This window comes from Ambystoma mexicanum, chromosome 6p (genome assembly GCF_040938575.1).
Source record: "Ambystoma mexicanum isolate Mex_15411 chromosome 6p, UKY_AmexF1_1, whole genome shotgun sequence".
Taxonomy (NCBI): Eukaryota; Metazoa; Chordata; class Amphibia; order Caudata; family Ambystomatidae; genus Ambystoma; species Ambystoma mexicanum.
In genome coordinates, this window is record NC_090935.1 from 615512574 (window position 1) to 615525774 (window position 13201).

Below are 13201 nucleotides of genomic sequence, written 5' to 3' on the forward strand. Positions count from 1 at the left end.
GTCCTTATTCTCAGCTTCACTACTGGGGCTTGGCGAAGAGAAAATGATTCCCACACTTCATTGTGCCATGCTGCTACACCTTCAACAAGGGAATACAAAATGTTAGGCCTGTCTTCCAAAATGGTAATACTTCCATATTTCCCAGGCCCTGGGTCTACATCACTGTTGCACATTTTAATTCCTACTGCTACCGAATAGCACTGTGCCCTATACCTGGGCCTAACTACGCTTCTATCACTACCATGAAATAAGTGCATTTGTAGTTCCCCTTTGCGCTCTCTGCCCCGCCACCTTACAACGACCACACACCTTCATTCTTTTGAGCGCTAATAGATTTTTATGAGCCTGAATCTTTTGGGGTGGGCATGGGATCTGTACGTGCATCCCAACAGTTTTCAGATCCAAGACTGTAAACTTCAAGTAGCAATAGTGCCCAATGAAAAGATGCTTCTCGAGTGCCCACTGTTGTCTCAACTAGGTCCACACATTGAGGTCTCTGCTGCGAAGATCTTAAAGCTTTCCTCCTCCAAGGATGTAAGTCTGGAAACTGTCACAACCCTCGTCCCAGATCCCCCACTGGCAAACCCATTGGCCAGGTGGGATCAGGACTCCGGTCTCCAATAAGGCCTGGCATCCACTTCGAAAGCCCTCTTGGGGCCAGTCCTGGCGCCTATGGCACCAGGCTCATACACAGTGAAAGACGTGTTCAGGGAAGTACTTTATTTGAGGCTTTCAGCCAACATGGAGGCATCCACGTAGCTTGGCTCCTAGGAACCAAGCTATGCCGTATAGTGTTTTGGGTGTGGTGGCCTAGGGACTATTTTACCTGGACTACTTTGTTGGGGCTATTTAAACCACACCCGAACAAAACACGCTTCGTGTTACTTTGCAGTCTGCAACGTGACGCTCACCGTGTCCAGCTATTCCCATGAGCCCTGGAGAAGCAGAACCTGCAAGGAGACACAAGGAACATCGTTAGCAGCCGCATCTTACCTGCAATCTCCATCTTTATCCGCTCGCAGCTCCTATGAACAGCTTCCGTGATCCGCACGCCTCCCGGACCGAAAAACCTGAAAGAGGAAGGTAAAGACAACATTAAAGAAGGCATTAGAGACATTGCAAAACTACGAACTGCTCAAAAGGCTTACCTGGCTGATCTCATCTCGGCTGGCATCGCTCTGGAAATTTCACACATGCTGGAAGAACACCGCGACCTATGAGAAAAGACGGAAAACAGGTTAGCAAAGGCAAGACATTGCAGCGCTGCGGTAAGTAAGCACTATGCGCATCATAGCGCGCCATCATTTACCGGCGAGGCCCAACTCAGCCAGTTCACCACTCTGAAGCTCTGCATATCTAAGGGAGAAAAGAGACATTATTAAACATAGAAAGGGATGCAGGAATAACACAATACGAAAAAACAGCAATAAGACCTACCTGAAAGACATCAAACGGGCCGGCGTCAGTGAAGTAACTGGACGGCACACGCCCATGAAAGACAACGCGCCCCTGCCAAGAAGGCAGGACGGAAAGCACGCCTAATTCTACAAGGTGAGGAGAGAGCCCAGAGGGGCTGAAATCATATGGGGTGGTGGGAAGATACTTACCTCGATCGGCCAGTCTTGAACACAGCCCTCCTGTATTTTCAGGCGGAACCTTCCCTGCAGACCACATCTGGGAACCACTGAGAAGTATACCAACGAGCAACCCGGCTGGGTGGCACCCCCGTGGATACCAGGTGAGCGTAACAAACGTGCAAAATTGTGTGCGCATTTAGAATTTTCATTCCTGGACACCTTCTGCAGCTACCAGGCACATTTAATAAACTGTGGACCATTTTACCCATATGAGCGTCCATTTCAGACCCCCGCACACTCTCACTCACTTTGGGTATTAGTAGAAAGACAGATCAGAAACAAAACTGAAACTGATTTTTTTATTTACCCAGAATTCCCAGCCTGACTGGGAATATTCATGAGCATGTGAATCCATGCCAGACCCATGCTGGAGAACAAAAGTTACAGCTAACTAACTTGTTCCTTCGTCATTGGCGGTTCTCATTATCATTTTCGAGTTCTGCCATTTGGGCTGATCTGCGCCCGAGGGTTTTCACCAAGCTGATGGCGGGTGTGGCAGCGAGTCTCAGGAGGGGTGGAATTCACGTTTTCTCCTACCTAGACGATTGGCTGATCAGGGCCAGTTCCCCAGACCTGGCCTTAGATCATCTCTGCTACACCTGCCACTCCCTTCACAGACTGGGCTTCTCCCTCAACTACCATCACAAATACTACAGTTCATCGTAGCACTCCTGGATGCATCCCTGGGAAAAGCCTCGCCACCAGAGGTGAGGGCTCAAGACATTCTGCAGATGGTGACCAAATTCCAGAATGTCCAGTGTCTACCGTCCTTCGATTTTCTAAGGTTGCTTGGCCTCATGGCATCCTGCATTTTTCTGGTGCCAGAGGCTCGTCTGGGAATGAGATCTCTCAAATGGGCTCTCAGGACTCATTGGTCACAATTCTCAGGAAGGATGTGAGACCACCTACAAATCCCAAGCAGAGTTTCACTGGATCTTCAGTGGTGGGCCTGTTGGGAGAACATCTTGAAAGGAGAACTGTTTTGGTAACCATGGCTGGATAAAACAGTGGTGACGGACGCCTCACTCACAGGGTGGAGAGCCTATAACAACTATCTGACAATCAGCGGCCGTTGGTCTCCATCGGAGTCCAAACTACATGTCAACCTAATAGAGCTGAGGGCAATCAGACTAGCCCTGAAGGCCTTCCTACCATCTGTACGGGGAAATAATGTCCTGATGGACACCACAGTGGCCATGTACTACCTCAACAGGAGAGGTGGTGTAGAGTCACTACCACTGTGCAGAGAGGCAATGCAGTTCATCTAGGTGGAGAGAAGAACATGACGACGTACGCTCTGAATAGGCTGAGCAGTCTCCCACGAGTGGGAACTAGCTCATGAAGTCCTTGAAGAGATCTTCACCCTTTGGGGAACCCCTCAAGTGGAACTGTTCGCGACCAGTGCCAACCGGAAGTGTGTACTGTACTGTTAAAGGGAATTTCCCCCAAGAGGAGCTCTAGGAGACTTGTTCGTAGTGGACTTGGAATTTCCACTCCTATATGCGTTTCCTCCAGTCCCCATCATTCCTCGCATAATCTGGAGGTTGAGAAAGTTCAGGAAATCCATGATCCTAATTGCCCCACATTGGGCCTGGAGGACGTGGTACCTTAACCTTCTGGACATGTCCATCTGCCCTCCAATATGTCTTCCACAAAGAGAGGACCTTCTCTCGCGAGTGGATGGTCGGGTTCTCCATCCAGATATCAGGACGCTCGGCCTTCACACATGGTTTCTTAGAGGCTGAGATACAAGGATTGGGACCTCCCGGACGACGTAATGGAGATTTTACTTTCAGCCAGAAGGCCAGCAACTAAATCTTTGTACCGCTACCACTGGAATAAGTTCTGCAACTGGTCTAGAGAAAAGAATGTTAACCCTTTTACATGTAATACACGAATGGTGTGTGCTTTTTTATTACATGTGGCAAATCTGGGGCTCCAGATTTGTACCATCAAGGGATATTTGGTGGAGCTTTCTATTTTTAAGCACACCTTAGAGGAAGTCTCTTGTTTTAAGATTGCTTTAATAGTACAATTCTTAAAGGGACTAATATTTTCCCTATAATCCCTTTTCAAGTCCCACTTTGGGATCTCAAATTAGTGATTTGATTGGGTCACCTTTCGAGCCTTTACACTCCAGTCCCTTGAGGCTACGAACTCTAAAAACCATCTTTTTTTTAGTAGCAATGACATCTGAGTGAGCTACAGGCTTTATCATGCACGCCTCCTTACACTATCTTTTATAAAGACAAAGTGGTATTGAAAGTGAACCCCACGTTTTCTCCCCAAAATTCAGACATCCATCTCACTCAGATGATAACGTTACCATCTTTTTATCCTCCACCCCATCCTGGTAAGGAAGGGAAAAGGCTTCATAGGCTTGACCCTAAACATGCACTGAGCTTTTACATCTCCAGATTGACAAGGTTAAGACAGGATGCCCAGTTATTTGTTGGTTTTTCAGGTCACAAATTGGGTTTGGCTATTACCAAAAAAACTCTATCCATATGGATTATATTGGCAATATCGGAATGCTACAAACTGGCGCCATAAGATCCTGAGCTCATTCGACCAGAGGCATGGCAACTTCTGCTTTACAGAGGGGCGTTTCAATAAGGGATATATGTGCCACATGGTCGGCTGTAAACACCTTCTCTAAACATTATAGTTTAGACTCTTCCTCCGGTCAGGAGTCTGCATTTGGCAAAGCAGTGTTGCATTCCGTGCATACACAATCATAAAATCTCATGTCATAAATTCTACTCCCACCCCCAGATTATTTAAACGGCTTTGGGAGTGTATCAAAGATGAGAATACGTGGGAGGACCCAATCCATTTGAAGAATAAGTCACTTAGCCCTAGTAATATGCTTTCGACTGGATGTTCCTCCCACGTATTCCTTATCGCCCCTCCCAACCTACCCCGCAGTATAATTTCCCATGCGGTTAGTCTACGCTCTCTCAGGGGGAGTAAACGTCAGACACAAGATAATCCTTGCCCCGTAAAAACGGAAATGAGGCCAAACGGGCGCTGCGCCTTCTACATATACCTTTGGTGAAGTCGACATTGCGACGGAGGCCTCAGAGGGACATCGAGTCGACCGGCATCGACGCACAGCGCACCCTGATGAAAAAACTATTCCGAAGCAGCAAAGCTGGATATTGGAAATATCAAAGATGAGGAATACGTGGAAGGAACATCCAGTCGAAAGAACGTTACCAGCAGTAAGTAACTTGTTCGTTTATTACTTTACTTCCTATGTCACTCGTTTGGGTCATGCAGCAACTTTTTCTTTAATTCCAGTGTACATTATTTGAAAATTTGACAACTGGAAAATCGCAACACTGTCCTCTTCGAATGGAAAAGTATGTTATAACTTTAGAAATAAAATTTTATTATGTCAGATAAGAAGCAAAATCTGCTGTGACAATGATTTACTTGTTGACTTTTGTTTTATATTTTTAAAATGCGCCTGTTTAAATCTGATCTTTAGAGTCTTCACTTGTGCTTGTCAAACTTCTGGCTTGGCTCTTATTCTTTGCTTTCTGCCAGGTATGTCTCTAGCAGCTCTGATAGTGTCCATTTGACCCTAATAGGCTTGATGATCAGTGCATGTTTTTTCTGTCGGCAAGTTACAATATTTATACATTGTTTAGTTTGACATTTTTGTAATTTAAGCTTTCATTTTTAATTCTAGTATTTCCACTTGTGACCCCCAAAGGAATTAATGGCATTGACTTCAAAGGAGAAGCGATTACATTTAAAGCTACCACAGCTGGAATCCTTGCAACATTATCTCATTGCATTGAACTCATGGTAAAGCGAGAGGACAGTTGGCAAAAAAGATTGGATAAGGTAGGATGGTCTTTACCATCAGCTGTGTTTGGTGTCTTTGAGGCCAGTTTGCAAAAGCATACTTTCACTGGTGTGCAACATCTTGCTGTCAAAGGTTACTTTTTACACAGGATCTAGGCATTGCATACCTTTTATATTTCTCTTCAGAAGTGTCAGATGTATATTTTAAAATGTCTTTAATTATTGATTTGGTCTAAATAACATTCAACGTTTGAGTCCATTCTTAAATGTAAATGAAATGCTGCATTACAAATTTGACATTTTACTGTGTGTATCATCAGGGTCCCAGATAACACTTTCTAGTGCTGGTGAATCTGCTTATATTCCCATGCTTTGCATAGTCTGCCATCTAGTGGTTGGTGCAAAGTATTCCAGATTTTTTCTATTTCGAAAAAACTGGGCATTGGCAGGGGTTGCACCTGTAATGCTATCCCAGCATTTTGGGTACCCATGATCCTTCACACGTAGACATCCTCAAATTGTGTTTTTTTTTCTAGCACTGAGGTTGGATTGAAAAAAACGCATTGACCCTGTAAGTAAGTATTTTAGGGTTTTTTCCTAAAGTCAATGTATCTAGGACTTAATAAGGCACTCTCCTTGGCAATACTGAACTCCAATTTATAGGCCTGTAGCACTCACGGTAAGGGTAACTATGGCAGGAGGGATAGAGGGCTGTAGGAAGGTACGAAGAACTTGTAGCATACATATGGTCCAAAGAAAAAAAAATATATATAAAAATAATGAATATATATAATCTACCAGAGTGTATACATAACACAGGCAAAGAATTCTCCAGAAAAGGAAGTATTATCACAATTGGCAAACACAATAGAAAACCACGGTGTAAAAGTCTTATAGAATGGCAGTATACAATTAAAGTTAAGTAAAAATCACTTTGTGGTAAACTTTATAGAATATTCTGTTTCAGGAATAAAATGAATTTACAGGAGCAACATAAGCAGGCAAACACTTTTTTAAACACTTGTAATACCATTTTAAAGAGGGGCCATGGGCTTCAGCAGTCCTTCCCTATCTAGGTTTGAGATTCTCAGTCAGAAGAAGGGGACACTGGGCACCAATGGCCTGTTATAGGCAGATCAGGATACAGCACAAGCTGTAGAAAAGTCAGAGTTCCAGAGTATTCTTCTGTAGCAAGTTCGTACTAAGCGTTTGTAGGTAAAATGGGGTTCAGGGAAGTTGGCAGGCTCTCCCTGAATGCGCACAAGCGTTAGGCAGGGCCGAACACCCAAACGTTCAAATCACCAACACAGGAGCAGCAGAACGACTCTGGGTGAGTATTACCTAGAGTCTCATAGTTACTCGGCAGTGAAGATGATGCAGGTGGACGTCCTAAAGATGCAGATGTTGCAGGACCCGGTCACCAATTTCTTGGTCTTCTGAGGAAAAAAGGGGCACTGGAAGCGATTTTGCACCAGCTTTCGAGTGGAAGTGCTTGCAGCAAAGGATTCTTCGTAGCTTCTCTTGTGTCTGTGGTTTTGGCACCCTTTTCAGGATACCAGATTAAAAACAGTTCTCGCCCGGTCGATTCGCCTCGCTTTCTCAGTCCCGCTCTCTGATGAGAGGACGTCAAGGAGTGGAATCTTGCCTCTGGAGGTCCTGAAAGTGTTCACCAAAGTTTCTGGAGGATTCAATCTTCTGAAGACTGCACAATGGTCGCCAGCCCTAGGGATTGGCAGGTTGAAGCCCAGAAAGGTCGCAGGTAGTCGCGGGATAAGTCAAAATGCAGGTCGTCTCAAGTTTGATTATGCCCACCGGCCCAAAGGAAAGAGTCTTCCACTTTGGAGCACCCCTGTCGCATGGTAGAAAGGGTCAGCACAGCAGTGGTCACTCAGCAGGCATCTCCAGTTGCTTAAAGTAGCTGCAGACATCATCTCATCTTTGAATTTAGTTACAGTGGTCGACTGTTTGGGCAACAGGAATCCATCCTCGTATTTAGGAACCCAGCCAATCGGCATTCATGCCCCATTCAAACTTTGGGTGGGTGACTGTCCTTTCCGGACAACAGGCCTCAGTTGGAACTGGTTCCAGGCAGGCATGCTAGAAGACATAGGCCAGCGGAGTTTCGTGATCTTTCCCCTACTTCCTGTCCTCAGACACCCTGGCGCCTTGCTGGCTTCTCAAAGGCTTCCCATCGAAGTTAAAAGTACGAGAAGAACCTTCCCCACCTTGCATATCATAAAGGACATGCAAGCAAAAAAAATGGTGAAAAAAGAAACTGCCACCACTTCTGTGCATTACTGCGTCTGTGCACACAGCCTGCGGTTAGAAATTACTGGAAAGTCGGTAGAACAAGCACACTGCCACCAGCCATTCAGGTATGCTTGTCACTAACAGAAATGTTACATGAGCAATGAGAAAGGGGATAAAGTGTAACTTCTCAGTTCTCCCTATAAGGTGGTGTGTGCTGGTCTTACAATGTAAAAAGAATAGAGTATCCTCCTCCCTTGAGCATGTGTTCTTGCAAGGAGAAAAAAATAAAAGGGGGAAGCCCAAGGGGCTCCCCAGCAACACAGCACAGAAAGCACAGTGTGCTGCAAAAGTAAATTACAGATGCCTATAGCATTTCCTATGGAGGAAATCATGACTCCAAAAATAAAGTATGGAGAGACACAAAAATGACTCCCATAGTCAGAGTAAAAGAATGGGTGAGTGGGGAAAAAGGTTCCCACTCACCCAGGAACATAGACAACAATTTCACAAGTCCAGCAAAAAGTATGTTGGTCTCCTAGGTTAAGGACATTTGGCATAAAAATGAAAAATCTACCTCACAAAGTACATCGAGATCGAATGCCGAGGCCTAACTGATGCCCAACTCTGAGCGACGGCATCAAACTCGATGGCAGAGCGATGCAGTGTACCATCATCTGACGCTTAATCATAAACCGAAAAGGTGCACCATGCCGTAAAGGCGATGCAGTAGGAGTGTGGGGTAGGTCTGAGTTATAACTTCATAAAGAAGTGTTAATTGCCTTTAACCCCCATTGCAGTTTCACCCAGATTAATTAGTACCTGTTCAGCCGGTTCTGGGCTACCCAATGGAGACGACTGCATTCAAATTCTTCCCTAGGTGCAATACCAAATTCCATTGGGAAGGACACGCACAGAGTGTGCACTAGCGTTCTTCCAAAGGATCACAACTCCTTGCAAAGCCTGCAGGATTTGTAGACCGAATACTTTAGAAGAGCTTGAACAAAGATGTGGCAAGCCTGCGCTATGCAGGCCAAAAAGAAATTGGGAGAATCTGCTGCTACGGCGCAATATCTCGAGACTGGAAGCGAGAGTGACGCTGAAGAGCAAGAGATGAAGGTAACACAAATAGTTTAGTTGGCTGCCGGCCCCAACCTCCAACGGGCCAATGTAGGGTTGTGCTGTAGACAAACCATGGCATCCAGAAAGCTGCACACGACCCAAAGGTAAATTAGACTAACATCCTGCACTAAAAACGGATGTCGTTTTGACAAAAGCTCACACCGGCTCGGCGCATAAACCTAAGACGCCGACTGAACAGGATGGAGCTGGACACATGTTTTGCTTTTCAAATGTGCACAGTAATCTTTTTTACAGCCCCATCATACAATAAGAAAAACCTTTACAGGTTGAAAGGCAGTTATTCACACAACACACTTTCAGCACAAATGTAAAATGGCTCGTTATGGCTGTTTATCAAATCTGCATACTTAAACTACATAAAAAGGTTAATGTAACATGGTTAATTATACTTCACCGTTCAAGTGCCAGCCAGGTAACTCCTAATCTCTGCCAGGCCTGCACTGGGAAACTCCAAACAAGGTGAACAGATTTGTGCTTAACGGGCAATAGAAAGCAGTGCGTCCCCCCTTTCCCTGAAGTTTCTTCCATCTGCTTAATCTGGTGTTCTCCAATTTAAACCTCCCACAAATGCAGCATTGTATTTTTGCAGAAAGCTCTGACTTTCCAAGTCAATCTGTTGCTCGCCTCCATGGGCATTCGGCCGAAATGCCACATCGAAACCGCAATAAGTAAACACGTCCCTTTCTCATGGGAGTGCAAAAGACAGCATTGGAACGGGATTGAAAGACAGCAAGGCATAGAATCCGCTTGAAAAGTTGATCGGAAGCCAGTTTCACTGGGCGCCTGACCTTTTATTACAGAGACCCGCAAGTGTTGCCATGATTTCCGGTTTATGGGAGGATTTTTGATATGGCAGCATTTCTCTGAGCCTGGCGCCGTCCTCAGAGTTTCCATCTTTGGTACAGACGCCAGGCTTAGGCATGTCGCGGTTTCTTCCGCGTACCTCTGGGGGCGTGGCTACCCTCTGTTCTCTTCAGAGATGTCGGCGCTGCCGGCGTGGGGAGTGCGGAGTCCGGCCCTGGCAGGAGCCTCTGTCCACATCTATGGGCTTTAGTCAAGTCCCGCCCTTGCCGCCACACCGCCTCCGATCCCAAAGTAGTCAAGTCTCTTAACACTAGAGAGACACAAAACAGTACCAGCCCAAACGTAGGCACAGGAGGAGGAAGATCTAGTAGAGGAAGACATCTATTCAGATGTAGATTGGGTTGTGGGGGATGAAGAGTAAACTGAAATGGACTATACTCTTCCATACACAGACCAATTGGCAAGATAATTCAGAAAAAGCAACAAGGGAGAATAGCAATGATACTCATTGCACCAATGTGGGCAAGACTGACATTGTTGTTGCACATTCTGCACATGTGTCTATGCCCACCAATCGGGCTTCTTCCAATCCAAGCCCTACTAACACAAATGAACCAACAGGTGTAACGCACCCAACACCTCAGATGACCAATTTAAGAGCCTGGATCCTCAGGTCCTCTAATTGGGGCACGTTCATCTCCCCACAAGGTGGATATCATTAGAAAAGTTACAAAACCAAACACCAGTCACTGCTACTACCACCAATGGAAGAAATGTCTCTTTTGTTGTAAAAGAAAGATCAGTCCTATGGATTTCTCGGCCACAGATGTGGCACTATACCTTTATGTACTTATTAAACTCAGTTCTTGTGTAGTACACTTTAGCAACCTATACCACATCACAAAACCTAGGGTGAGAATCTAAACACAGTACTCGCTGCCTTGTCCCACCGTTTGAACCCATGCACAAAGCCTCAAGATAGCAGATTTCCTTCCAGAGCTCTGTTTGCAGTCTCGGGCTCGCTTCAAGGCTGGGCTGGCTGAATCCGAAATAGTTGCGCAGGACATAATGGAGTCCACAGTGGCTAACATTGATACCTCGGGCGTGCCATATATATCGCTACCGACCTGAGTATGGGTGACTAAGTTCAACCCTGATGTCCAGGAATGTATACTGGAACTTCCGTTCGAGATGGGGCATTCTGTTCCATTCCGCTATGGACAAGCAACTCGATAAGAACAGTTCAGACTGCCATGTCCTTATCGATCAGCACAAAGTCCACCCCCAAGGCATATAGCCAGGCGCACCAGCGCTCAGACAAGGGTTGGTCTTTCTGTGGCTTCAGAGGCTTCCAAGAGACGGTCCAGGCAACCAGACAGATCCTCGAGCCAGCACAGGCACAAGCAGCACAAGGCGGCTCAAGGCTTTTCCCAGTCCCCCCTCCTCAGCCTCCGAGGGCAAAAAAGCATGACACAGCCATCCGGATCCACAAGTCTCCAGTGGGGGGCTGGCTTGCCCTTCACTCTCAATGCTGGCGTGCAAGGTTTATGGACCCATGGATCCTCTCGGTAGTCTCCACGGGCTTCTGGCTACCTATCCCTCCTTCGCCTCTCTCCTCCGCTCCCACAGATTGAGCGAACTTCTGCCAATAGAGTTGCTGTACCACTCGTAGAGTCAGGCAGAGGAGGACGTCCCATTCTCCCTGCAGCATCTGGGCTTCTTTTCAGATTTTCACCATACACAAGAACCAGGCAGGCCTGAGAGTTGTTGGACCTTTCAACCTTTCCCTTCCTCTACACAAGTTCAAGATGGTTGCCCCAGCGCTCATAGTGGAGACAATGTGTGCGGGAGACTGGATGTGCTAACTGGATCTGAAGGATGCCTGCCTACACTTCCCAATCTGGCAACCCCATCGCTCGTTTCTGAGGTTCAGGATCATGGGCTTTCATTTCCAATATAAGGTTCTACCCTTTGGCCTCTTCGGCCCCCCCAGAGTCTTTACAAGGCTGATGAATCTAGTGGCAGCCCTGCTCAGGGTCACCACATCTATCCATACCTAGATGACTGACTCGGAAAGGGCAAGGTCTCCGGAGGCAGTCCACCACACCGCCTCCGCCCTCATGAATACTCTACACGAGCTGGGATTTTCTATCCATCTCAAGAAATCAGTTGGAGCTCTCGCAGAGTCTGACCTTCCCGTGCCTCATTTGGAATGCTAGCTCCGAGAGGATATTCCATTACACCCAGAGGACAAGATCACAGCTATCAAGAAGGCCACGGGACATTTTCTCAGCAGAGCAGTGACCTCGGCGTGATGGTACCAACACCTCCTAGGTGGCATGTCTCCTGGCAGTGCAACATATGAGGCTCAAGATGAGGCACCAGCATTTGCACTTCGCAGTCTCCTGTAGCCAAGAGAAGGGTTCCCAGGCGGAGCTGGTCAGCATCCCACATATCCACCAGGACCTAGTCTGGTGGAGCATGGAAAACAACCTGTGGATAGGCAGGCCCTTCCATCAACCAGTACCTCAGGTCACCATTACCACTGACTCCTCCCTAGAGGGCTGGGGAGCCACAGCGTCCACGGGGTATGGTCCCATCGGGAGCAGGCGGCTCACATCAACTGGCTCGAGTTAATGGCAATCTGGCTCGCTCTCAAAGCCTTCCTCCCGATCAGCGGCAAGGCGATCCTCATTGACAGACAGCTCCACCAGCATGTATTACATAACCAGGGTGGCACCAGGTCTCCTCCCCTCTGCACTATAGCAGTCGACATTTGGGAGTGGGCGCAGGTAAACGACATGCATCTGGCAGCAATACACCTCCCGGGGGAATCCAACCTGGAGGTGGACAGGCTCATCAGGCAGGGTGCGGACTACTACGAATGGCAGTTGGATGAACAGGTCCTTCAAGGGATCTTCAACAGGTGTGGTCAGCCTCAAGTGGATCTCTTCACCACCTGGTAACCGGAGGTGGCCCCAGTTTGCGTCCTGGCAGGGACAGGGCAGGTGCTCTCTGGGCGACGCAATGCAGATCCAGTGGAACGACATGAATGCGTAAGCCTTCCCCCGCCACCCCCCCCTCGTGTACACAGGTTAATCTGCAAGATCTGGGAGGCCCGGCACCTCTGTATCATCCTGATAGCTCTGTGGTGGCCAGCAAGACCATGGTTCTTGGAACTACTCAGCCTGTCTGAGCAGGCCCCGGTGCACCTTCCGCTGGGCCCAGCACACCTAATCTCTCAGCAGGGTGGCACGGTCATCCACCTCTCCCTCCAGAAGTTAGCCTTTGCAGCGTTGTTCCTGAACAGGTCACACTGAGGCATCTGCCACAAGCTAACCTAGACATACAGGGGGCTAGGAGTGAAGCGACCAGGAGCCAGTGCAAAAGCAAGTTGACTAGGTTTTGTCACTGGGCGGAATCAAGGGAGTTCGATCCATTGACCTGCACATTGGTGCTATCCTGCTCTGCGCACCTCGCACACTCTGGGGTGCAGTGAGATGCATGCTGCCCGGATCTGGCGGCTATTGGAGCCTACAGGAAGAGTTGAGGAG

The 13201-nt window shown here is 47.4% G+C and overlaps 1 protein-coding gene across 2 annotated transcripts in view; it reads left to right on the top strand.

The window, feature by feature from the left end:
- CERT1 (ceramide transporter 1) overlaps positions 1-13201 on the top strand; it is a 1636484-nt gene that overhangs the window by 593144 nt on the left and 1030139 nt on the right. For both annotated transcript variants that reach the window (XM_069627469.1, XM_069627468.1), the window contains exon 7: positions 5335-5492. In XM_069627469.1, the coding sequence (XP_069483570.1) occupies positions 5335-5492 (158 nt within the window). The remainder of the gene's footprint in view (positions 1-5334; positions 5493-13201) is intronic.